Source organism: Chrysemys picta, chromosome 4, assembly GCF_011386835.1.
Source record: "Chrysemys picta bellii isolate R12L10 chromosome 4, ASM1138683v2, whole genome shotgun sequence".
Lineage (NCBI taxonomy): Eukaryota > Metazoa > Chordata > Testudines > Emydidae > Chrysemys > Chrysemys picta.
The window spans coordinates 135,793,410-135,821,131 of NC_088794.1; the positions used below are offsets into that span (position 1 = coordinate 135,793,410).

The following is a 27,722-nucleotide window of genomic DNA, read 5'->3' on the forward strand; positions in this document are numbered from 1 at the left end:
GCCGGCTAATCAGCGTGTTCGGAGTCGTGGCCTTCCTGAGGTACCAGCCCTTGGATCCGCCCTCCGCACATTCCGATTCGCTCATTGGTTACAGGCTTCGTCCGGGTACAGACACTCGGGCGCGAGTGAAGGGGATTCTCCTCCTCTTTCGAGGTTACCGTCTAGTTTTTCGAGCTGCGCATGCGCCTTAACTGCGGTACTACATTGCGATAGGGGATTGGCTGAGAGTTTGGGCAGGCCTCATTCCATTGGGTGAACATAGTAGTGGGCGGGTCACTAGTCGGAGAGTTCATTGGCAGAGAGCGGCATCAGTTTTAGGGAAGTAACGGGCGATTGGGTGGCGCGCTGCTGTTCGTTGCTTGGGCTGGTAGCGCTGTGGGAAAGATGTCGGGCGGGGAGGCCTGTGATGGAAAGAAGCTGGTTCGCTCGTCCAGCGGGCTCCGTATGGTGCCAGAGCACCACGCCGCCCGCAGCCCTTTCGGCCTGGACGAGCCGCCTTGGGTGCCTGATAAGGACGTAAGTGGGGGAGCGCGACCCCCCCCCCCCTTTCCGCTCCGACCCTCCTCTCCCCCGCCAGCGGGACATCTCCCCGCCCCCCTTTCCGCTCCGACCCTCCTCTCCCCCGCCAGCGGGACATCTCCCCGTTCCCCTTTCCGCTCCGACCCTCCTCTCCCCCGCCAGCGGGACATCTCCCCGTTCCCCTTTCCGCTCCGACCCTCCTCTCCCCCGCCAGCGGGACATCTCCCCGTTCCCCTTTCCGCTCCGACCCTCCTCTCCCCCGCCAGCGGGACATCTCCCCGTTCCGCTTTCCGCTCCGACCCTCCTCTCCCCCGCCAGCGGGACATCTCCCCGTTCCGCTTTCCGCTCCGACCCTCCTCTCCCCCGCCAGCGGGACCTCTCCCCCGCCCCCCTTTCCGCTCCGACCCTCCTCTCCCCCGCCAGCGGGACATCTCCCCCGCCCCCCTTTCCGCTCCGACCCTCCTCTCCCCCGCCAGCGGGACATCTCCCCGTTCCCCTTTCCGCTCCGACCCTCCTCTCCCCTGCCAGCGGGACATCTCCCCGTTCCCCTTTCCGCTCCGACCCTCCTCTCCCCCGCCAGCGGGACATCTCCCCGTTCCCCTTTCCGCTCCGACCCTCCTCTCCCCCGCCAGCGGGACATCTCCCCGCCCCGCTTTCCGCTCCGACCCTCCTTCCCACCCCGCCTTTGGGCTCCCCCTTCTCGACACCCCTTCACCACCGGCCCCCGCTTGTGAGTCCGTCTTCCCCTTCACTCCTGGCTCCAACCGCCCCGACCCGCCTGGGTGAGCCCCTTTCCCCCGCGTCACTCCTTGCATTGAGCTCCTTGGACTCTGACTTCCGCTATGCAGATGCACCTGTGGTGAAATCCTTTCTAAGGTGCCTGTGGGGATCCCAAGGTCCTGACCCACCCCTGGGGCGTTCGGGCCACTCTCCTCATTACAGTGGCGCTCAGTATTTCCCCTTGTGTTGGGCTCTTACAGTCCTATAGGCAAAGGAGCCTGCCCTCCACCCTCCCCTCAAAAAACCACTTCACTTATGCGCCTGTGCCCTGGCTTCTCTCTGTCCCCCTATTGTATAGGGCCCAGTAAAACAGCCTTAGTGGCCTGGAATGGAAGGATATTGGGGCGTTAGGGTTTTTTTTTCTCCCCTCTTTATTTTATCTTATAACTCCTATCTTGAGGCTGCCTATGTTTCTTGTTCCATCTTGTGAATACGTGGTTCCCATATTTGCTGGCAGGAAATGCCCTCTCTGCTGAGGCAAAATAATTATAGGCAAAACCTTGTGTAAGTGCAGAAAGCTGTCTTGCTGGAGAAATGGCTAAGAAGAGGGTTCTGTTGGGTTGACTTAAAAAATGTGAGTGAATCTGCTTCCTAAATAGTGGTGGGGAAGGTAAGTGAAGTTACAGTCCCTTTTTGCTGCTGCTTGATTTTTAAGAGTTCACTGCTCTTTCTGCTATGTTTATCTCCAAAATAATGTGCTGGAAACCTGGCTTAGCCCATGTTTTAAAAACTGACAAGCCAGCAGATGCATCTCATTTATCTGGCTGTGCATAGAGTGTATTTCCTTTTTGTTAAGTATCAGAGGGGTAGCCGTGTTAGTCTGAATCTGTTGCTTTTTCCTTTCTGTTGTAAACAATGCACAGTATTTCACTTATTAGGGCTAGTCTACATTGGCAATAGACTTAAAGGGCTTAGTGCATTGACCTGATAATTCAGTGAAGGTAAATGTGCATTTCTGTAGCCATTCTGACAGAGGTTTGATGTTCAGTACATCTTTTGAAAGAACATTCATCATTTGAGACCAGTTCTGATCATTCTGTATAATATTTTAATTTGAACAGTTGAGCAATCTCTTTAATTGGAACTGGCTAGTTGCAAATTAATGCAGGTACTTAAATTTGCTAAATTTCAGAAGTGATTTAATGCATCAAGCTGTAGTTAAAAGTAGGTGGCTCAGGAATTTGAGGTTTGTGACTTAGCTGATGTGGCAGTTCACATCAGCTACGTTTTTGCTTATTGAACTTTGATACCGATTTGGAACCTGCTGAAATATCTAGAACTTTCTAAAATAGACCATGAAAGTTCTAGTCACGTTAAAGAAGTTTACAAAGTAAGGAGTTAAATACTGGAAGCATGGTAACAATAGGCAAATCGCAACTTTTGTATGCTTAGCAGTTAGCTCATTCTCAACCTTGAACATTACAACCTGCTTTATTTTAAATTCTGATACTCTGTTTTGGAGCCTATTGCAAGGGGATATTGACTAAGGCACAGTGTTTCATCCCATGATTTTCAAAATGTACCATGAGATATTTCGCCTGAATGGTCACTGAAAGCAAGAAAGACCTCGGCTTAATATATTATCTGAAGGACAGTGCTCCTAACTGCATTATTCTCTTTCCCCTCTACCCCATTTGCCCCTTCACCTCCCAACCCATTGCCTTGTGCTCTCAATTTTAGATACATTTATATGTATTGCACTGGCATCTAGGGGCCTCAGTCAGGGATTCGGGCACCATTGTGCTAGGCATGGCACAAACATAAGATGATGATGGGCTCTGGTCTAAAGAGCTTACAGTCTTTATAATTCCAAAAGCTGTTGCAGAACCTGAACATATTACCACCTGTCCCAAATGTCAAACACAACATTGCATTAATAGCCTAGCTGATAAACCTGATACTATCCAAGGCTTTGTAATTGAAATGTTATCTGGTATTATGTGTTGAATTGAAACAATGTAGAAATATGAGGGTCTCAGGAAAGATGCCGGTGATGTAAAATAGTGCTGTAGATCAGCACGTAGTGGGTGACTTTTTTAGTATCTGCGTAGAAAATGCCATAATAATAACCACATCTAATACTTATTGAATAAAGTTTCTCTCAAGCACTTTGTTACCAGTTTAGACAACAAAACCCAGAGCAGCTGGCTCTTATCAAATGTTTAATGAGGGGGGGGGGGGAATTGTGACTTCATATATTTTTTTTTTCTTTCACCAAGCTCTTTCTAGGAAAAAGTTATAAACTATCAAAGTGAAATTTTGCAGATATAGATTTAGCCTTCGTGATTGTGGGGGGGAGATGGAGGAGGGAACAGGACTTCCAAGATAATTATGCTATTTTTCAGATATTTTAACTACTGATAATGCATAAACCAACAACACTTGTGAGTTAAATGTGTAACAGTATAATAAATGGATAGTTATCTTCTATGTACACTATACAAGTTAATACAAATTTGGACTAATGGACTATGCATGAGATTGGAATTCCTGAGTTGTAATCCTGACTGTTACTGATTTACTTTGTGCCTAGGGAAAATCAATTTTTTTCTTTTGCTCTTCTTTCTCTGTAAGATGTGGATAGTACTTGCCTACCACATAAATGTTCAGAAAATTAAGATAAGCAAGAAACAAGCATTACTTAGACATTACTTGCATGGGAATTCATTAGAGCTATTTAACTTTCTAGAAATTACTCTAATATATTTAGTCTTGTGCATTGTATCTGGATAAAGATGTACATAAATCTTGTACTCTTTACTGTCTTCTAGTGTCCAAGATGTATGCAGTGTGAAACAAAGTTTGATTTCATAACCAGAAAGGTAAGAGAGAGCAACAAAACATAATAGCCTAAACACATTACATTGTGGAACTTTTTTTGTGAACTCTTATTTTGAAATGTGTTGAAACCTCTCCTTTCAAAAGGATACTTACACCCAAAATTTGACATGCCTTAAAAATAGCTTTTGTTTCCCGCCTCTAGGAGTAGGTCTTCATCCTCTTTAATCTATTATTCTGCTGTGAAATTTAAAATAAATGACTATTTTTAGGACTAAAATACTATGCTGGTTTTGAGGCAACATATAAGTAACACTTCTCAAAATATGCTGTTGTCAGTAATGCTGGCAAGTAAACGACAAACATGTTCATGTCAGTACACTCAGAGTTGCATAAAATATTGGTTATGTGAGTGAAAGAGTCTAGTATTAGGAACACTTATTTTCAAGGCTAGGATTCTAGGAAGAGCCCAATTATAAAGTACTTGGACAAAATGTGCAAAACAAATAATGGGTGAAGATATTGGCAGAAGATGCATTTGCTATAAGTAAAAATAGTTCTTTTGTTGAATTATGAACAGTAGTTCATTGAAATTGATGCAGTGGACTGCACTGGGCATGTAATTCAGTCCATTTATATAGAGTATTTTAATTAACTTTTATGTTGTCTTGAACTTTTACTAGCAAGCAGCATAGAGAAGGTGCTGTCTTACTGGGAACTACTGTCAGAGAAGACGGAGCATATTGCCAAGAATCTGGAGTTTTTCCCTGGAGAAGGGGAGACATAATTGTTTTAGATTGCTAGTTTGTGCAAAAGTCAGCAGGACAATCATTCTAGCTATGAATAACATTCCTTGCATAACTTCCTAATTACACAGACATTTTGCTAGCATACACTGATGGAAAGGAAGAAAGATGAATATAAGATGCATCTTGAGTTGAAACACTTGTTTTGCAATGTGTTGTTTGGAATATAAAGCCCAACAGATATGGTGTAACGAAGTGGAAAATAAATCTTATTAAATATGGTATACTGGGAATCTTCAGGAATTCTAAAAGTATTAGACTGGTAACTATGATAAGTAAATGTGGCTGGTCAATGAGGAGGATAGGCATATTGGAGAGGTTGATTGGTGGTTCTGTGCTCATAAGTTTTGCTCCCTAATTAAAGAAATATTCAGAAACTCAAAGCTATCATTTATTCACATCAGTGGTTGAAACTTACTTTGATCCATAAGTTGGTTGCCTGACATGCTCCATCTCCCATGGAGAGTTTTACTATGTAGCATGAATTATTTTAATTTCCTCTGTGATCTCAAACAAGGAATAGCTATTGTGCCTGTCATTTCCAGTGGAAATAATGATTTCGGGTCCCACTACTAGCTGAGAAATTGAAGTTTTTGCACGAGTGCTATTCTACCAGCTTTGAAGACCTCCATGGGGATGCCATCTGGGCCTGGCACCTTGTTGTTTCTAATCTGAGTGATGGCATGCCAAACTTCCTCAGGAGATGGGGGCGGGGGATCGTCAGCAAGAGGGTCTATTACTGAATGCTCAGGAATGGACTGGATGGTGGCAGCTGAGACTTCAGATTTGCAGATCGATAGTATCTCAAAATGCTCCTTCCAATGTTGCTTGAGGGCTACGTTGTCCTTAAGAAGGGTGGAGCTGTCCTGAGATTGCAGAGGGGTTATGTCCTTTGAACTTGGCCCGTAAATGACTTTTGTTGCTTGAAAAAAGCTTCTTATGTCATGTTGATCAGCGAAGCTCTGGATCTCCATTGCCTTTGCTTGCCACCACTGATGCTTGATGTCATGCAGCCCCCTTTGAACTACAACTTTAAGCCAATAAGAGTCTTTTTGCTGGTTAGAGGGTTCATTTTACCAAGTGCAAAATGTGCTTTTCTTCTGATGAATAAGTGCTAGGATTTCCTCATTTTCATCAAATCCAATCCAGTGAGTGGAGTATATGCCTTGTGAATTCAGCATGTGCCTTGTGAATAATGGTCTTGAACTCCTCCCAATGTATTTGGATGTCATTGATGTTGTCAGGTAGGTCAGAGAACCTCTCAATGAGGCACCGCTGAAGAGTCTCGCTACTAGCATGATTTTGAAGTTAATGAGAAAATTCAACCCAACCTAAAGAGTGCCAGTATTGTTACCATTGTTAAGAAAGGGAACAAGTTAATGTGTGGGAATTATTGAGGCATTGCTCTCTTCTCCATTGCCACGAAGATCCTTGCTTGCATCCTTTTGAATAATCTCCTATCTCTTGCCAAAGTATCCTTTTGGAATCCCAGTGTGGTTTCAGACTGTCTCGAGACACCACCGACATGATTTTTCTTGCACAACAGATCCAAGAGAAGTATATAGAACAACACCAGCCATTGTTTATGGCATTTATTGACCTAACTTAGGCCTTTGATTCCCTCAGTTGTGAACCGTTATGGAAAGTCTTGTCTAGGTTCGGCTGTCCGTTGAAGTTCATTCGCGTTCTCAGGTTACTTCATGATGGGATGACCGCACACTGTCCTCTTTAATAGGTTAGAGATGCACCCGTTCACCGTCTAGACTTGTGTCAATCAGGGCTGTGTTATTGCCCCAACCCTTTTTTCCCCATCTATGTTGCTGTGATCTTGATTCTTATTTGTGACTGCCTTACTCAATCCCAGTTTTTGAAGAATCACATGGATGGCCAGCTCTTCAACCTAAATGATGTGGCATCTTCATTCTAAAAACAAAGGTCGCTAGGACTGTTATTACAGACTTTTAGTATGCTGATGACTGTGTTATCGCCATGCACACCAAGGCTGACTTGCAATCCACCCTAGATCTTTTCTATGGTGCTATCATAACCTGGGACTTTCCCGCAACATTGGGAAGACTAAGGTGCTCCATCAGCCTGTCCCAGGATAAGTTGCCCCCTTTCTCCCACAAATTGTCATCGGTGGTGAATGCCTGGAAGATGTTGAGCATTTCCCTTACCTTGGTAGCTACCTCTCCCAGTCTATCTTGATGTGGAGATTGAACATAGGACCTGCTGTGCCAACACATCCTTTGGAAAGTTGCTTCGTCATGTCTTTATTGAGAGATCTGTGAATGGAAGCTAAGATCCTGATCTACGATGCAGTGGTTATCCCCACTCCCCTTTATGGGTGCGAGACCTAGGTGATGTACCAAAGCCATCTTAAGCATCTGGAGTGGCACCTACAGCACTGCCTTAGGAATATTCTCCGTATTAGATGGGAAGACTGTTGCACCAAGGCCAGCATTCTCTCTGCAGCTAACATCACCAATGTTGAGGCGAAGATTATGAAACATCAACTTTGTTTGGCTGGTCATTGTGTGTAGATGGCCAGTACTTGTGTTCCGAAGCAAATGCTCTTTTCTCAATTTAGTCTTTGGAAGAGGATCCACAGGGGAAAAAAACACTACAAGGACTCCCTGAAAGTATATTTTAAGAAGGGAGGTGTTGACCCAACAAATTGGGAAGAACTGGCTGGCAATAGACTGCAATGGCATCACATCATACATCAAGCCTCAGCCGTTTTGAAGAGAATTGCCTTGCTCACAAGGCTGGAAAACAGCACAGGCAGAAGGAAAATGTACAATATCCCGGCCAGCAGTTGTGCTCTCTCCAAACAACCACCTGTCATGTATGTGGAAAAACCTGTAGAGCACAGATAGGACTCCTCAGCTATCTTAAGTCTCATCTATGACTTTTCCTCCTGGCAGGTATTATCCTTGTATTGAGGGATAGCCACTAATGTCGACTGGCTGCGAAATTATAATTGTTGTGAAATAGGCCTTATCACACTTGCAAATGATTTGCCATTATCCCAACTTCACAGGACACTTGTAGAATTTTTCTTGTTCTAGTAACTGATCATTCAGTCTATAAAACCTGGAATTGCTTCTGTCACTGTTAGACATGGAATTAAATATTTGGAGGGAGAGGAGTAGGCTGAGGATGGAGCCCAGTGGAATCTCCATGGAAAGTGAAGAGGACATGCAAACCACCATTATATTTTTGCAGTCTTGTTGACAGTGAGGACAAGGATTTAATGGTCCATGGAGACTCCTTTTCACCCTTGTTCACTCTGGTCAGACCTGAAGCACCCTGCTCAGGTGTCTGGAGAAGCTTACACTGCTATTGCTCATGCTGGACCGTCTTTAGAGTTCCAGTCTCCAGAGATGTCATTTTAGCACTTCTTACTATCTTTAGAATCATGTGATACTGAATTAGCCATATCTAGTATTTTTTTTCCCCCTCTGTATCTTGTTGTTACTTGCTCACCTAGTTTCTCTTGTGCATGCCAATGCTTCAGGAGTAGTAGTGTTGATGTGGTAACGTTATCAGCTCTTATTAATTGCATCTTTTATAATTTTTTTTGTCTAGCACCATTGCCGGAGATGTGGGAAGTGCTTTTGTGACAAGTGCTGCAGTAAAAAAGTGCCTCTGCCTCGTATGTGCTTTGTAGATCCTGTGCGCCAGTGTGCTGAATGTGCTTTCATCTCTCAGAAAGAAACAGAATTTTATGACAAGCAGCTTAAAGTGCTTATGAATGGTAAGTTCTACCTGCACAGTTGTTGTTTTGATCTTGTACATAGTTATTCAAGTGAGTGTCAAATAAATAATGAGATAAATAGCAGAACTAATTCCCTTATGTTGTCAAGTAAGGTGCTATGTTGCAGTCTCTAGAAATCTCTTTTGAAATACTTCCCCACTGTCTTTTTTTTCTTGTTTGCTCATTATTTTTTTATCCGTCCGGATCTGTTCTTCGGAGATGAGATTTTCATTTTTATGTATTTTAAAAGTTCAGCTTCTAGAGTCAAAGGAACTCTAATGCCTCTTACTAGCTGATGAATGTATGAGGGCATGGTAATAGCTTTCTTGTAATATTGCACTTTATTAAATCACATCCCTGTACACAGGATCAAATACACTCTTAATAGTAAAGAGAATAATTTTGAAGTCTTATAATGAGAGAGAATACATGCTTCAAACTTCATTTCAGCCTCTGATCTCTTCTTCCTCCCTAGACTGTGTAGGTGGCTGTGATTGTCACTGAACTGTCAATTGTGAATAGATTTAAAGAGCAGTATGAAATATAACTGGAGCCCTGATTGTACTGTTTTTAAAAATGAAGAATCTGATAGGTCTTTGTTAAATTTTTAAAATATCCTGTGACTATTTAAAATTGGGAACATGCCTTTCAAGGGATGTTGAATGTGACTTTAATAGGTATTTTCAGTAGTTAGGCAAGAGCACACCTCTAATTAGAATGCACATTCCTGGTGAGATGTCCTACAGCTCCATGAGCATACGAAGGAATGTACCAATTTCTATCGAACACTTGCATTTGAATTTTAACACTTTGGTCTCTTTGGTTTGTGAAAGACTCAACCAAAATTAGTGCTCCTCATGGGGTGGGAAACATGCTTTCCGAACACATCTGCACATGGATTACATATAACGTAAAGCACTGGTTATTCTATAATGTGCTCTGGGGGTGAGGCACAGATGGCTTTTAAACAAACTATTTGTAAGGGGATTATTTTATTCTTCTCACATATAGCAGTATAACTTCATTAACTTTGATGGAGTAACTCCTGACTTACACTGGTGTAACTAAGAAAATCTGAGCATGAGGCAGTCCTGAACTGAACGGCCACCTGCCAATAAAATCTTTATATCTCACTGTATATTCTGTACACTTTTCTAAAAGTTTCTGTAATATTTTTACTAACTGCAATATTTGATGGCAAAAATGGTCCCGTGTAGCTGCAGGAAACTGTCCCACAATCATTTGATACTGTCCTTTGCCTCTTGCTTTGAGGTTGAGGGTGTGCCTTAAATCAAGTAAACCTACAACAGTCTACACACATTACTCCTTGGGGAATTCTGGGCTAAAAAATAAAAATTCTGCACACAGTATTTTAAAATTCTGCATATTTTGTCAAAATAACATAATATAATCAACCAGTTTCAATTATTTTTGGTCATTTATTTCAAAATACCTGTTGGCAAGTATATCTGTAACAATACAGACAACAAAAAAGATTCAGGAAATCTTTTTTTGACAAATAGATTCCTTACTAGGCATATTAATTCCGAACTCTGAGTAATAATTCATATAAACTACAGTACAGAACCTTATTTCCTGCACCCCTCAGAAGCAGTGCAAAGGCTTGGGGGAGTCAGGGGTAATGGAGGAGCTGAGGGAGAGGGAAGTAAACTGCTGGGAAGGAGCCTGGGTGTGAACTTGGAGGGTTGTTTGGTATGGGTGGGAAATGTATTGAACAGGTTTTTTGGGGGGGTTGGGAGGGATTGTTGGGGAGCTTCCCCCATGCAGACCTTGGCTGACACCTAGCCTCTCCCATTCAGTCAGGCACATCTGCCCCGTCCCCATGTGGCCATGCGCTCCCCTCTCCCTGTGGCCCTGCGCTCCCCTCTCCCTGTGGCCCTGCACTCCCTGTCCTCATGTCTCTGTGCCCCCATTCAGCAACCCACTGTCCCTATGTTGCCCTGCACCTCCCTTCCCCCTGTGGCCCTGTGCCTCAACTCCCATTCACCCCCTGCCCCAGTCTGTCCTCCCCCACTAGCCCTTATGAGCCCCTATTTGACCCCCCCACCCCCCCAAAAGCCCCATGCTATCTTTCCTCATTGCTCCAGTTTCCTGGATCTGGCCTGACAGGCACTGCGAAGAAGGCAGGCTCGTTCTCTTCCCTAGATGAGCTGCTGCTGTGTTTCTGCACCACAGTGCCCTCTGGTGGGCAAAAGGCAGAACTGCATCAACATTTCAGCAGAAGCTTTTTTCTGTGCAAAAAAATAAAAATATGCGCGCAGTAGCACAGAATTCCTCCAGGAGTAACCCATCGGAGAAGAAATATTAACTGATCACAGGATGTTTAGTTACAACTGCACCATTTTGCTGCTGCTGGTAACTGAACTCTTTTGGTGTTCTTTTCAGGATTAGACTTTTAAGATACATTGGGTAAAATGGAGAGCATAACATAGCTTAGTGTTCAAGCCATTAGGATAGGTGCATTAAGTGCAAAAGTTTATAAAAGTTTTTGATATGCTAATTTTGCTTCTTTCTTAAATTACAAATTTAGCATTTGAATAATTGAATAAATACTTGGGGATTTTTTCCTACTAAGGTGCTACATTCTCTGTTGCTCGGGGAACATCAGAAAAATCGGAGATGATGGTTTGTCGACTTTCCAACAACCAGAGGTGAGAAATGTGAATGGAAACTGCACTTGTTAAATCTGGTTAAGTTTTTAAATCTTTGTTTAATCTTCCCATCCCTGCTCTTCATGAGGGCTTGTATGTTGCCTCTACAGCATTCCTGCTGGTTTATGTGCTCTAAAATGTTTCCAGAATCAGCAAGTGGGTACATGGTATGAGTAGGACCCTACCAAATTCACGGTTCATTTTGATCAATTTCATGGCCAGAGTTTTAAATTTAGTAAATTTCACGTTTTCTGCTGTTTACATCTGAAATTTCACGGTGTTGTAACCGTGGGGGTCCCAACCCAAAAGGTACCCGGAAGTGGTTCTGGTCTTCCCCTCTCTGAGCTGCCATGCCTGGCCCTAACCTAACCCAGCTCCCAACCTGCTGCGGCCAGGACAGCCCTCCACTGGCCCCAACTCTGCTGCAGCCCAGCCCAGGCACAACTGGGGCAGCCTGGACCTGACCTGCCGGGGAAGGGATGCCTATCCTGCAGCCCCAGCCCTGGAGCTGCTGCAGCAGGGAGAGGGACCTCTCCCCACACCCAGGTCCTCTCTTCCTGCCATAGTCCTGAAGCACCCCCTTGCACCCCAAACCCCTCATCCCCGTCCCCACCCCAGAGCCTGCACCTCCGGCCAGAGTCCTAACACCCCTGCACCCAACCCTCTGCCCCAGCTCTGATCCCCTTCCCACACTGCGAACCCCTCAACCCTACCCCCATCACATGAATTTTGTTATGTGCACCAATATGGAGGTGATGTGTCATATTGGTGCACATAACAAAATTCATTCCACACATGGTTGGGAAAAACTAGAGGGAACACTGGTCCTGTCCCTCCCCAGCCCAGCAGGGACTCACAACTAAGAGCTCCCTGGCTGGGATGCTCCCAGGAGCAGGGGGATATCTGATCCACCTCCATAAGTCCCGGCCAGCTGCAGGAACATCCGGTGCTGGGCAGGAAGCTTCCTGCAGCAGGGGGGAGGCACTCAGAGGTGGGTCTGATGTTTTTCCCTCCCACCCTCCTTCCCAGAGCTGCTATGCAAGGGAAGGACAAGTCCTGTCCCTCCCCAGCCCAGCAGGGACTCACAGCTAAGAGCTCCCAGGCTGGGGCACTCCCAGCAGCAAATGGGAGATCAGATTTCATGGGGAAGGGCTTATTTCACAGTCAGTGACACATTGCCGTGAAATTGGTAGTGCCCTAGGTATGAGCAGAGGGTAAGCCCTTTTGGGCTTATTGTTATATGTTGCATCATCAGAGTCTGGTTGTTTTTTTGCTACTGAAACCTTGCTGATCACAGCAAAAATTTACACTAAAAGTATGTCTGAATTGCAAAAAATGACCCATGGCAGTGAATGTGAGCCTGGGTCAATTGACTCGGGCTCATGCTACAGGGTTAAAAATAGCAGCGTAGATGTTCCTGCTTGAGCTGGAGCCTGGGCTCTGAGATCAAACCCCTTGTCAGGTTTCAGCCAGGCCTCCAGCAGGAGTGGGAATGCCTACACTACTATTTTTAGCCCTGTAGAGCAAGCCTGAGTCAGTTGACCTGGGCGCTGAGACTCGTTGCTGCAGTTATGTGCATGTGGCGGGTTTGTGTTTTGTTTTAAATTGGGGTGTTTTTTAGCAATGTAGACATACCCTAAGAAACTTGGGTGGCTCCAGAAATTGATGATGGAATATTATGAAGCACTTTGCACGTAAGCCGTTAATTTGAATCTGGCTAGGCAGGTAGTGACAGACTGTTGCTGTCTCCTAATTGGTTGTCTATAAGAAATGAATTCTATATACTGTGCCTACTGTACAGTCCACATGACTAGTGTAGTTTTTATTTGTATACTGGTAGCTTCCAAAACCTATAAGGTGATGTACACACAAAGGAAGATTGTCCTTAACCCCCTCAGAGCTTTTAATCTGCAAAAACTTGTATCAGATGAATGCTGGGGATAAAGAGGTACAATATACAAGCAGAATCCTCAGGATGATGACGGTACATGTCTTGTAAAGTTAAGATGGGAGAGGACCAGTGTGTGGACTAGGAGTTTGGTAACAGATACTGAAGAAAGGGTGGATTTTAGAGTTCTTCTGAAAGACGAAAGCCTAGTTCTGGAGTTGGAGAGGAGAATCTGCTGATCCCAAGGTTGTGGGGTTAGGTGGTAGGAAGAATGGAGCGGCAGTTTAGGGCCCCTTGCCTCAGTGGGGGATGGAAGTGATTGGTTGCTAATGGACCTGTGGCATGCAAAAGACCAGGTGAGTGCCCTGTCCCTTTCTTTGGAGGAGAAGGGAAGTTCCTGTGTGGGAGATGAAACAGCGAGGAGGATACCTTCAGATAATTTTGACAGGTTTCTTAATTTAAACTCCTACAATCAGAGGGAGGTGGAGTATTCCTCTATTGGAGGTGGATAGGATAGAGGAATGGTTGGTTGATTGTGAATAAAGGTGAAAAGAAATCGTAGTGTAATTTTAAACAAACTGCCTGCTGTCTAGTATCGGGGGGTAGCCCTGTTAGTCTGTATCGACAAAAACAACGAGGAGTCCGGTGGTACCTTAAAGACTAACAAATTTATTTGGGCATAAGCTTTCGTGGGGAAGAAGTGGGTTTTTTACCCATGAAAGCTTATGCCCAAGTAAATTTGTTAGTCTTTAAGGTGCCACCAGACTTCTCTGTTTGTTTGTTTTTGTTTGTTTGCCTACTGTGTGTAGCTTTTGTTTGTTTGTTTTTGTTTTAACCACTTCGGGGTAGGTGCAGTCTTCTGTTGTGTTTGTTTAGTGCCTAGTACAGTGGGATCTCAACCCTAGTTGACCTGTAGGTGCTATTGGAATATAAATAATGTGTTGCCAACAGTAATGGGAAGGGTACTGGTTGAGAGGGCATGAGAGGAAAAATTTAACCATTGAAAAATTATTTCAAAATATTTATTTTAAAAACTGAACTCATGCATAAGGTTCCGGCCTCCACAGAGCTGTGTGTGATCCTCAGATTATAGATAGTTAGACAATGTCTTTCAAAAAGCCTCAGTCACTTTCCCTCTTGAGGATGCTCTGCAGGAAGTTTTGCAAGAGGCACCTGGCAGTCTGGCCCATAGCTTTCAACTGGCTTTAACTGAAGATCAGAAGGTTGGCGGGGGGGAGGGGAGGAATTTGAGTTTTTATTAAAAGCTTTTCTTCCTATCTTTACTGCTTGCGATTAAGACTGTAGTAATTAATCCCTGTGAGGTTTGTCTTAAAGTACATAAACTGTCAGGATACTGTTGGTAGAACCTGTTGTTTCTCTTGAATCAGACTTATTTTGTAAACTTGAAAACTGACACGCTTGTAAGAAGCAATGTTTTCTTCTGTTGTGTAGATATCTGTTTCTGGATGGAGACAGCCATTATGAAATTGAAATTGCACAGATTTCAACTGTCCAGATACTTACAGAGGGATTTACTCCTGGAGGTAAATCTTGCAATGAATCTAAACTAATGGTCATAAGTTATGAATTTGCAATGCTTTTCTTTAACCTAATAAAACAATACACCGTCTTTTACACTGACCACTCAGATATGGGTGCTTCATTTCACTCTTGAGTACAGCAGCAGCATTTGGAAGCCTATCCTTGTGGCTTCTGACAGTAGCATTTTAGGGAAAACTCAAGAATTCAGAATTGACTTCTAACCGTTTGATCCTCAACCCTGTAGAACTTTGTACCTTGAATCAAGTGACAGTGGACATCTTCCCTGCTGCCACTTCCCACTGCTGAACCATAGAGATGCACTCCTGATTGAGCGGGGGTAGTGGTGGGGAAGAACTTTGGTCATCAGAATGGAAAGTATCAGGACGCAGCTGTGACCTGCTTTTGCTTGAAGCCAACAGTATAAGGGACAGACTCTGGAGTTGATGAAAGTGCAACTGTGTCAGAGAGGATATTTCTTAACATGTTATAGATAACAAGAGTCTAACCACAGAGTGGGACCAATTAGTATTATCAAATTAACAAACTGTTTACTACATCTAACTGGTATGTGGTTAACCAAACACTCATGCAGAGCTTTACTTTTCACCTGACCCCTGATTGTGGCCAACTGAAATCTGAATGAGGTAACTACCTTTTACCCAAGTCCTACAAAATACGCTCATCAGGCACAAACCCAGTATTAGAGTACACTAAATAAAAAATGGGAACAAGGATTTCAAAAGTGATTCTTTACCATTAATAATTTTGTCAAGTACGACTGGACTTTCATTGTAAATCTCACATCTGTGGAATGTGGGAGCAGTATAGTCACTGTAATTTCTGTCTAATGAACTAACTCCTATATTCAAATCAACCAAATGTGTGGCTATTTGAGTGTAACTTATTGCTCCTTTAATTTCCTTATTCACTGCTCTTCTGACTAATTTTTCTTCTCACTGCTTGCCTACCTTCTTGATGTAGAAAAAGATATTCACACTTATACCAGCCTTCTGGAGAGCCAACACATTACGGAAGGTCAGCAATGTTGTTGTGAACTTGATTCACCTGAGCATGCTGTTATGATGCCCTTTTCAGTGCTGCTTTCTTCCTCTCCTCTTTGCTGTCTACAGATCTTACTGAAATTAATTTTGGGCAATCTGTGTTTAAAAGTGTTAGATTTAAACATGTGTTTTGTGAGATGCCCTTAGAAAGAATAGGAACACACAGAAATTATCCAATCTAAATTCTAAAGTGGAGAACATTTTGACTATTGGAGGAAGACTTAAAATACTTCTGCCTTAATCAGGGCTCCCTTAAATCATATGTTTGTGGCTATTCCCCTTGCTGACAGGCACTATGCCACTTCCTGCTGCACAAATGAGTGGGCACTAGAGCGTTCACTTCCTGAAGCGACCAAAGTACTGCTGCTCAAGATGGGAGGATGGATAGAGCAAGAAAGGTGTGGATGTGTTGAATGTCCATTTATAGAATAAATGAGGAAGCAGGGGGAATGGGTAAATGGAAGGAATAGAATAAGAAGTGGTGGAAATGGAACAGAAAAGACTGTTCTCATAAGTCTTAAACTTGAGCTCTGGCACTCATTCCTCATGGAGAGGCAATTACAGGGAACACTAGTCTTGACCTTGGAAACTATTTTAGAATATCTTTAGCATGCATCACTGCAATTTCAGCAAAAACTATCCATAATTAACGTGCCAAATTAGGGAAACTGAAACTTACACTTCATACAAAAAGTGACCAAAATTTAGTATCGCTTTGGAGTTGTAGGTCTATAACTAAGGCAGTTTAGTTTCTTCCACTTATGTCTTAGGAAGAGAAAATACTGGTGCTCAAACAGTGTGCTATTGGGCCAGTTTCTAGACCAAAGCAGTGGTGAAATCGCAATAGAAATTATTGAGCACCAGTTGGAAGCTTTGTTCTAGTCCTCATAACGAAATATTGTAAATAAATTGATTTTCTTTAAGTATCTTTGGTAACAATACATGGGCAAGTGTGCATATTCAAAATGGATAGTTATCTTGCTATTCTGCTTCAATATGTGATCTTAACAGTTGTCTCGTGTAGCTGGGTATGTAGAGTATATGTACATGAAATGTATTGCATATGTAATTGGCATGTCATGAGATTTTAAAAGTGGATCTTCATAAAAAACCTTAATTTTGGACAGTCAGTACATTTGGCATGATTTGATTCTTAAGATAAGGATTGTCTGCCTTTTTGAGGGGAGAAGCTATTTATTTTATGCCCAAGTGGTGTGGGAGGGGTTGCTTGTTTTGTTTTGGGTGGAACGATGGGCTTGTGACTAAGCAAATCATGAAGAGCAAATACTGCTTACTATATTTGTTTTTCTCCTGTCTTGCTGTGTGCTGTATTGTTTACGTAACCTACTACTGACTTTTGCTTACTGGTAGATCAGATCAGTGTCATGTAATCATGTTTGCAACAATCTGAAATTGGTCAAGGTCCCAGTACAGTGAAAGTTAGGCACTCAGTTTTATAATCCAACTAGGGAAATTGGAGAGGGCAGAGGAATCTAATTGCTCCTTTTGCAAAGAGATTGAAAAACACGTTAACTCATAAATGTAATTATGGGGCATGTGGTCAGAAGCTTAGTGCAAGATTCTTTGTGTCTGGATTTCTCTTGCATAGTGGCATAAGGATACTGACCCCTTAGGGCCCTACCCTATGCAGATAATCTTTTCATTTAAATAAATGAGGCCTTTGTATGCATAAGGAGCATTGGATCAGGCAGGTGAGGTGACTTGCAAGGGGATTGGTTTTTGAAGGTTCTGGTGACTTAGTTAACCCTATAATAGTGTACTAAATGCCCCAAACAAAACATTACAGTATGAAAGATATGGCCATTGGTACATGTTACTCCATACTAACCTTTCTTGATTTTTAGGCTAACCTGATTTCTATGTGTGTTCCTCACTTGTCTTCACTGGATGGCCTATTAATAATATCATAACTTAAAATCACATCTAGAATATAAATTCTATAAGGTGGGGTGCTCTCCCACACAGTTCCTTGAGTGAAGCCATCCTCTGTGGCAGACACACCCCATTTTCTGATACTTCCAGGAGTTATTTGGCCTCACAGTAGGCTTCCACCATGAGGCCACCTGCCCTCCCACCTATCTGGTAGAGACCAGAAAGCTTTCAGTGCTGTGAGCTTGACTTCCTATCAAGCAAGGACCCCTCTTTTTTTAATTAAAATATGAACAATGGTTAAATCGCACAAGAATAACAACTTCCATTGTTTGCAAGCTGCAAGATACTGTGGTGAATTGCCATGAACTTTATTTTTAAGACTTTTAACACTTAAAAAAAAATTCCAAGCTAGAAAGATGTTCTTGCAATGTCAGGGTATAAATGGCTTTATTTCCAGCAATAATTCCCTTTGCTGCTAGCTTCCCTGAGTGATGTTCTGACAGTGCATTCTTGGCTTTGGGTTGTGGTAATACACTGTGGTTCATACTCACACAGTAGAGTACAATAGCAGCAGCTGTTAATGCAGGCCATTTAAAGCATTTAAGTGGTATTGGGAATGAGTTTTATATTGGTGATTATGGACAGAGCATCCCCTTCTTTTGTTTCTCAAGTGGTTAAATACTTTGTTCTCCTACTGCTTGTTCAGGACTCTACTTTAATTTTCCCTTTTCAGGAGGCAATACTCGTGCCACAGGTATGCTGCTGCAGTATAAGGCACCAGGGTCAGAGGAGCTCACACAGATGAAATTTACTGCCAGTGAAGACTTCAATTCTAACAAGAAGCTGTCAGCAGCCTGGCTAGCAGCTATGCATAAGGTAACGTGTGTAAAATACATTTAATGTTTAAAATTGATCACCTTAAGTTTGGTCACCATTTGTGTGCAAAACAACTAGTTGTGACTGTACTATAAATATAATAAGGCCATAACCCATCTTATACTAGATAGACCATACTCTGACTACAGGACTGGCTTCTGCTGAGGTCTAGAAAACATGCTGGGTTGGCATCTAAATGGGTGGGGGGAAACTGAGTGGTTACAGCAAGCAAGGGAAACTGTCTTTACTCTGGGGCTTTAATATTTGGTGGTAAATGGATTTCCAGATGCCATGGATTGATTGATACTCAGTATTTGACAAGATTACAAATTGGAGCCTTCACTTCTGAGGGTTTCATCTTGTATGCAAGTTAGTCACACACAAAAATACCAAAACCTGCATTAGGTTTCTCTTAGTTCTTATGTAATAATCCTGGAGTTCACTTTCATAACCAAACAAACACAACAAAAAACTGTAATATCTATGGTTAAGAACAGTGCACTGTGTGTTCAGACCTAAGTAACTGGGGGAGTGAGATAATACATAAAATATATCAAGCAGCAGCAGACAGGGCATGTTAATACACTAACAGAACACCAGATGCAGGGGAAGAACATAATCTTGCTAAACCTTAACGTCAGCATTGTGAAACAGTTATAAATCAGTGAAACCGGACCAGATGGCCATATCTTCCATACTGTAACATATTTTTTTTTAAAAATCAGGAATTTGGTTTCTCTAAGTTCCAAAGTTATCTTTATTCGTAATGCTGAATTGATAGAGGGACCTTGGAATACTTCATAGATTTTAAGAACAGAAGGGACCATTGTGATCATCTAGTCTAACCTTCTATGTTACACAGGCCATAGGACTTTCCCAAAATAATTGCTAGAGCAGATCTTTTAGATAAACATCCAATCTTGTTTTAAAAATTGCACAGTATTCCAGCAGCAGTTTCACAAGTGCCAAATTAAGAGGTAAAATAACCTGCTACTCCTAATTCAGATTCCTCTGTTTATGCATCTGAGGATATCAGTAGCCCCTTTGTCCACAATATTGCACTGGGAGCTCATATTCAGCTGATTATCCACCATGACCCCCAAATCATTCAGTCACTGCTTCCTGTATTGTAAACATGGCCTACATTATTTGCTCATAGCTGTATATGTTCACAATTAGTTGTATCAGTGACCTATCCTCTTCATTATTTACCACTCCCTCAACCTTTTTGTGTCATCTGCAAAGGTTTCCAGTTGATTTGGTTTTATTCCAGATCTTCAATAAAAATGTGAATCGGTTTTGCATTAACTAGAATTAGTAGTTGGGTACAGTTAATACTGGGGTATAATTAACTATACAGGGTGAATTGACAAGTAAACTAAGGAGAATAAACATCTGCCTGACTTGCAAAAATCTGTATAGTTCATAACTGCTCTGAAACACTACATCCTCTATAAGATCTGATTCCTGGGCTTTTAGAACTTCTTTGATTCCCAGCTAAGACTACTTTTTTTGTTTATCATCCAGCACAATGGGACCCCAATCCTGATTGGGACTGCTGGGGGCTACCATGATACATATGCTGCCCCAAATTGTTAAACTTATTTCACAAATCAGCCGTAACCTTAAGGAAATCCCAAATAAAATGTTAATTTTGCAAATAGATATTAAAAACAGCCATAACACATTCCGAAAGGATTTTGGTTTAAAGGTTAGATTAATGTTGGAAAGCAGAGTGGATTGATTTAAATCAAAGTGACACAAATCAAGTTTAAATAATTTAAATCAGCAAGCAGAAAACTTTGATTTAAATCTATTTTAATCTTATTTTGCATTTGTCCTTATTTTCGTAATAAAAAGTTTGATTCTTATTGGTCGGTAACCATTCAAACATGTTGATTTGCAAGTAACTTCCACCTTTACACTAAATATGTTGGTACTTTTTGCTGAGGATACATATCTGTACACTTTAAGCTATGTAATTGCAATTAATTCAGATTATTAACTTTTACATTTGTTAAAATGGTGACTGATACATTTACTAGACTTGGGTAAAGCTCCATTTGGATGAAAATTAGAATTAAATTAAAAATGCACAAATATCACTTTTTAAAATTTTTATATTAAATCAAACTACCTTAAATGTGCTGGATACATAAGAAAAGGGATTTTTCAATACAGTTTTGATATACAAAACTAAGTGACTTATTTAACAAAAGTATTATCTATACCTAGTGAGTTGAACTGATTGTTTCTGGTCACCATATCCTTCAAGATCTTAGAACTAGTAGACGAAATCCTCACACCTCACTTTAATTCATGGATTGAAAGAGGAAAACAAGCTTTACTGCTTTTAACTCCTGGTCTGTTTCTTAACTTTGAACTAGTTATTGAACTGAACTAGTAGAACAAGCTGAAAAGAAAATATTTCCTATGCACCTGCAGAAGAGGCTACTGCTGTCGAAAGCTACTTTAGCACTTCAACAAAACATAGTTCCAAGTGCTTGGCCAGTGACTTCCACCAACCAGTTCAGTAGCTTCCCCTTTCCCCCTCCCCCCTTTTAAAACTATGGCAGCAAAGATGTACTCTGTCAGAGAAGAAACTATATACTGGCATGTGTGTATTTAAACAAAAACAAAACCCTTCCTTAATAATTAAAGGCTAGATCCTCCTGCTTTCCAAGTGTGGGTCAGTGAGCACTGCTTATGACTGACTCACTCCTCCACACTCCAGCAAAAGGTCATAGAAACTTTTCCACATCTGCCCTGACCAGCCAGGTAATGGTCTCTGTATCCTAGATGAGCCTGAGACTGCCTCCGCATCTGATATATAGATGACGCAGGTTCTTAGATGCATTAATTGTCTGTTTAATGTGTCAGTCACGAAAGCCAAGAGCATACTACTGTAACAGTTTCTTTCAAGTGGCAGTGTGGTTCCTCCAAAAGGAAGGAGAAAGTGGCAGAATGAGTTAGCATTATCTTAATGACTAGATGGGTGTGTTACATTTATTTTAAGCTGCATAGTCTGAAAGTCAACTGTAATATTCCCAAGCCATCTTCCTTAAGAGTATTTCAAGAAAATCAAAATGCAAGTTCCCATCCCTGAAAGTGTGAATTGAAGTCCATCTAAAACTTCCTCAGTGTCCTGAAATCATATTGAAAGCTTCCACGTTTTCATTTAAGAAGTTCTCTCCCACAAAATCAGTCAGTTGCTACTATGGAAACTTCCACTTCTGTGCCATTATTAAAGCTGTTAAGTGGGAGGGAAGGGTCACTCCAGGCCTATTCTTCCTCTGATTCCCTTTTCCTGAACTCTAGAACAGTTAGTGAAAAATCTAAGACCTCACTGATTTGTACAAATATTTTAACATGCAGCTTGAGAGTATTCCTAAGCAGGAAAATAATAAAATTCCAGTAGGGAGCCTCAGCTTAAATCTTAACAGAATGAGGGACTAGAGCAGTGATACTCAGACTGAGGCTCTCAAGCCACCAATGGCGCTTGAATGTGTCTCCTATGGCTCTTTGCAGCACATGATCTTAAAACCATAACCACTCGCGATGCTTTTACTATATTAACCAAGTGTAGTTGGTAGTGTAGTAATACTTGCACAGTCATTTTGCTGTGTATGTGTATATAATAAAAATAGTAAATGAAACAATGAATTCACACTATTGTGACTCTTGGATAATGTTGATCACTAATTTGGCTCCTGAACCACTGAGGTCTGAGTATCACTGGGCTAGAGTGTCAAAACTGCCAAATCCAAGCTCTGCATGTTGAGATACTGGCAGTGAATGTTCAGCTCAGCTGTTACCACCTCTTACACAGAGACAGACAATCTAATCTTCATCTCTTCATTACTTGCATCTGAAGAAGTGAGGTTCTTACCCACGGAAGCTTATGCTCCCAATACTTCTGTTAGTCTCAAAGGTGCCACAGGACCCTCTGTTCCTAATCTTCATCTGTTGCTCTATTTGATATACATGTGCATAGTTACCACAGTAGCAGTTGAAGTGGGATGCAATCAGTAAAGAATTAAAGCACAGTAACATAATACTAATCACATAGTTTTATGGAAGAAGCCTTGTCACTCTCTCTTTTTTTGAGATTACAAGTTTGGTTGACCAAGGTAACTGGTGTACTTCTGTAAGGCATTTGATTTAATACTTTAGTACTATACAGAATCTGCAGCACATAAAATAAATCTCAAACTGGCTAGCTCTCTAAGTGGGGAATCATAGTCTATTGGGAGGGTTTCCAGTGCAATGTGTTCTTAGTCCACTGCTGTTCAATAACTTATCAGTGATCTGGAAGTGAACAGTCATTCCTGGTAAAGCTTGCAGATGATGCAAAATTGGAATGGTAAATAACTGGTCAGTTCCACAGAGTGATCTGAACTGGGCTAAGCTGGGCTCACTTGAATAACGTCTTTTTATGCAGCTCAAGGCAAAGTTGTACATCCAGGAACCAAGAAAGTAGGATGCGGGGCGGGGGGGAAGTATTTTAGAAAGCAGTGACTGGGAAAAGGACTTAGCCCAATATCATACTGTGAACTTACATTCAGTTGGTTAAGAGCAAATGCAATCATTAGATGAATAAGGAGTGTAAGGGATATGGGACAGATGTCTTGAATAATTAATAACTAACAATTGTTCCTTCTTGCCCTCAAATTAGAAAAGCTATCTACCTGTTTATCTCAAAATAAGATCTACCTATGAGGACAATAAGAAAATGGTTCACATCATGTGACAGTAAGGACCCCACAGATCAGCCAAGGTTGAGTGTTCCCCTCTCCAGTTACAGAGGCTAAAATAGCTAAATAAGTATTGTTAATCACCTAGGCAAGAATCTCTCCTAATATGCCTATGTATAAACCTCTCTCTCTCTCTCTCTCCCTAGTTAAAAAGAACTCCGAGTTTCCAAACAAAAGTGGCCTGTTGCACATTGAGTGGGTCAAGAAAAGAGACGGGTGGGGAAGCTGCAAATTGAACTTAGAAATGTGGCTATAAAATTGAATGTTAAATTGGGCTGTTACCCCCAAGAAATCCAAGCCACATGGTTTTCATCCCAAATTATAAACTGTACATTGTTTCCTTGTAAATCAAATTTATTGTGAATCATCTTTCACCCCAAATTAGAAATGGCATATTTGTTTGCATTGTGAGTCAGATCTATATCCTGTATGTGGAAAATGTCCTCCATATTTAGAAAATTACAATAAAACCAACAAGATCCTTTCAAATTGTTGAGCTCTTGAAGTACTAGGAAATGACTGACACAAGGAAGGAGAAATGTAAAGATGTACAGCAGGGTATAACTTTGGGATATTAAGAGAAATTGCTTAGAATGGGGGATCCCAATTTGTGCAGGCAAATAATGAAATAGTTTTTGAAATGACTCAAACTTAAAGCCTCTGTTAAGAAAAGGATTAAAGACATTTGTTATACACCAACAACCATGTACTAGATACTAATGGAAGCAGCAGAGAAGTAAAGCTCAAACCTGAGTACCTACTTGCTATGTGTCCTATAGGAATTGGAGGGTGGCCCCCTCCAATGAGCACTGAAAGGAGGGTGTATAAAACTGAGGTCACGATGTACTCAGAGTTGACAGAAACTAACACAAGTGGCTGCAGAATCCTAAATGCAACCAACACCCAACTCAGTCATGTGGAAAGGACTCTCCCTCATCCCAAGGTTAAGAGGATAAGCAGAGGTGGTGAAATTTCATTTCAAACATGGTATTTCCCCTTCTATTCTTCAATATAAATAACTGTAGGTTACCTTGCTGAATCTACACTCTAGTGAGTCTCAAGTAATCATATCTAAGATCAATTTGTTTGGATTGCTAGAGGAATTAGAGATTGAAAAGAATTGTTTTAAGCAATTGCTTTTAATATTCTAAACTTGTCCCTTTTGGACTAGTCTAATAGAGGATTGTGGTTAGTGCCTTAAAGACAAGCGCACCTTGGGAAGTGTGTTTTAGGTACTAAAGAATTGAGACTTGTTGCTCATAAGTAAATGTAATAAGAAATATTGGTAATTTGACTGGTCGTTAATATAATTACTGAGCCTCAATTCTAGTCTGTGATAATTGCTTGCAAGACTATTGTGTGTATGTGGTACACACAGTTGGTTGTGTCTGTTTGAGTAATGAACTGTTGATTATATACTAATGTGGTTTTGGGTAATTTGGGTAATTAATAAATTGTTGGTTAAAAATAAGCAAATGTCCCAATGTAAGAGATACTGTTCAAGTTAAAAATTGACATGAAAAGAACTCAGTGTTTAAACTAGTACGCTAACACTTTGAAATTATCCTATTAGTTCAGGAGAGGGTAAACTACAGTCCGTGGGCTGGATCCGGCCCATCAGGGCTTTCTATCCGGCCTGCTAGATTGCCAGCCCTGTGGTGCAACAGGACTAAGGCAGGCTCCCTGCCTGCTCGCAGAAGCAGCCAGCACCATGTCCCTGCAGACTCTGGGGGAGTGGGCGGGGCAGAGGGCTCTGTGCACTGCCCTCGCCTGCACGCACTTCCCCCGCAGCTCCCATTGGCCAGGAATGGGGAACCATGGCCAATGGGAGCTTTGGGGGGGTGGTACCCGCAGGCAAGGGCAGCGTGTGGCAGAGCTGCCTACCCCACCCCACCCCCAGGAGCCACTTCCTGACATGCTGGCCACTTCCGGGAGCAGTGTGGGGCCCGGGCAGGCAGGGAGCTTACCTTAGCCCCTCTGCCACCCTGGAGCTGCTCGAGATAAGCACCACTGGGCCGGAGCCCACACCCCTCCTGCACCAACCCCATCTTGAGCCCCCATCTGCACCCGTCATGCAGTCCCTCCTGTCCTCTGCTAAGAAAGGAAGAGAGTTTGCTTCTTCCTTTAACATCTCTCCCAGAAGGCCTAGCTTGTACTGACTTCTGCTTTTCGCAAGGCACAGCTGTTTAATCCATTTTCTACTACCCTAAATGCACATGGCTGTCAGCTATTTTTTCCAGGCCAACTCAGGCAGTCTCTTTGGGCTAGGCTTTTAATAAGCCTGGTTTAGCTGGGGGTACAAGAGAGGGTATATAGTACCTCAAACTTGCAATCCTCCCTAGAGTTTGTAAAAAATCATGTAGCATCTACTTACTATATAAGACGCTTTCTATATTCACTTAAATCAACATTTCTGATGGCAGTGAACACCAGGCTTATGAAAAATTTGTTTAAAAGAAAATGCATTGAGTTATTTCACATGGAAACAGGCCAGATCACTCATGTTGTAGAAAGACCCTTTCAAAGGCTGTTTAGCACTGTATTCACTGTTTCATAGAACACCCCTTTACCCCCTCCCCCCAACAGATAATGCTTTTTTCAGTGCCAAGGCTGATCTAATATTCCTCAGGAATATTTCTTGAAATATGGAGACATGCACCATGTCATTTGTAAGATAAGCAACTTGGTTAGAAAGCTGTTACCTAGCCAACATCACTAAATGACTTCTCAAAAAGAAATTATCAGTTATCTGGCAGGTCTGTCATGACAAACTGTTCAAGATTGCAAGCTATTTATGAAATTCTTGAGAATCTGATTAAAATTCTGATTGATGTTGTGCCATGATAGTAAGCTCTAGAATATGATTTAGTGTCTCTCCCCTGTATGAAAACTATACATATGTAGAAGGGCCAGGATTTGAAAACAAGTTACAGCTTTTTGGCTTTACAGTAGTTTCTTGGGGAAGACTGAGGCCTTAAGTTTCAGTTATTTACCACTGAGGTGCCTATATAGCAAACTGCAATGATATGTCTTGTTTTTGTAATCATAGGCAGCAAAACTCCTTTATGAATCCCGGGACCAATAACAGCAGCAAGTTGTCTGAGATCTGAGGGAAGAGACCAGCTCTGAAAAACCGCTTCTCACTTTTTGCTAGTTACTTTGATCCATGTAATTGGTATTATGAACCCCTCTCTACCCCAAATGTGGTTCACTATGTAAGCACTGGCAAAAGCAATGTGAGTATTTTGGAACCATGAGTATTCACTTATCTAGTGTGCAATATGTATACAATTAATGCTTTAAACAGCCTCATGTTTAAGACTTTATATTATTTTGTTAAGTCTTCGTATTAGCACTTAATATGGAAAATGAAAGTATGACCTGCACTACAGCTAAAATGTATAGCACAATTTTTGTAGTACCAATTATGTATACTATATGTATTTAATTTGTTGGCTACAAACAGCAAACAAATGTATTTGTAAGTCTCTTCTACAGAGAATAGCTTTTTGGGTATAGATCTCAGGTTTTTTTCTTATCCAAATGTTGAAGATCAATGTACAATGAAATCTGCCTTAGATACCCTTTTATAGAAATAATCATTTTGGGTTCTCAACATGTGATCAAACACTTTAAAGATAAGTTTCATCAAATACCACAAACTGGCTTGTATGAACGTGACCTTTTGGAGCCACCCTTATGTAGGAAAATATAAGCTTCCCGAAAATGATTTTGAAGTTTATATTCATTTTACTTGTGGTAATGATCTTTTGCTAATTAATCAGATTATTGTAACTAATGTTTGGACATATCGTATACAGTATTTTAAATGTACAAGTCTTATGGATCAGATGAATTCATACTTAATGAAAATAAGCAAAATGCTCAAGATAGCATTCACTTTAACTTGCTAAGCAACTTAAGCTAACTTTCAACCTTAAAGACTTCACTATTCTTGGTTTGAGTGGAGGAGAGAATAAAAGGTTATTTACAATACCCAAAAGTGTTCTATGCCTCCTGTTTAAATGGTACGGTCTGTTCAAGCACTATAGCATGAACTAGAAAAATCTCATGTATTCAGAGTAGCAGCCGTGTTAGTCTGTATCCGCAAAAAGAAGAACAGGAGGACTTGTGGCACCTTAGAGACTAACAAATTTATTAGAGCATAAGCTTTCGTGGACTACAGCCCACTTCTTCGGATGCATCCGAAGAAGTGGGCTGTAGTCCACGAAAGCTTATGCTCTAATAAATTTGTTAGTCTCTAAGGTGCCACAAGTCCTCCTGTTCTTCTCATGTATTCAGCTGTTCTAAGAAAACAGCTAGGAGTTTGCTGGCTGTACGTGGTAATGAATGAAGTTCAAACATTCAGACTGGCCTTGAAGAACAGAGGCCA

General features: G+C 41.7%; 1 protein-coding gene across 10 annotated transcripts; it reads left to right on the plus strand.

Moving 5' to 3' along the window:
• Window positions 1-12: 12 nt before the first annotated feature.
• Window positions 13-27,332, plus strand: ZFYVE21 (zinc finger FYVE-type containing 21). Of its 10 annotated transcripts, XR_010600773.1 has the most exons (10): window positions 311-516; window positions 4,071-4,121; window positions 8,475-8,643; window positions 11,240-11,315; window positions 14,656-14,747; window positions 15,727-15,780; window positions 18,433-18,575; window positions 23,251-23,327; window positions 24,043-24,316; window positions 26,379-27,332. XR_010600773.1 is itself a non-coding variant. In XM_042858238.2 (8 exons), the coding sequence occupies exons 2-8, from the start codon at window positions 4,083-4,085 to the stop codon at window positions 26,412-26,414; spliced, it is 609 nt and encodes a 202-aa protein (XP_042714172.1). In that variant the 5' UTR covers window positions 13-153; window positions 4,071-4,082; the 3' UTR covers window positions 26,415-27,332. The 10 variants fall into 10 exon arrangements, 4 of the variants coding, with proteins under 4 accessions (XP_042714172.1, XP_005285876.1, XP_005285875.1 ...); XR_010600777.1 differs by lacking the exon at window positions 311-516 and adding an exon at window positions 13-153 and having other exon boundaries at window positions 23,251-24,316; XR_010600774.1 differs by lacking the exon at window positions 15,727-15,780 and having other exon boundaries at window positions 297-516.
• The last annotated feature ends 390 nt before the right edge of the window (window positions 27,333-27,722 follow it).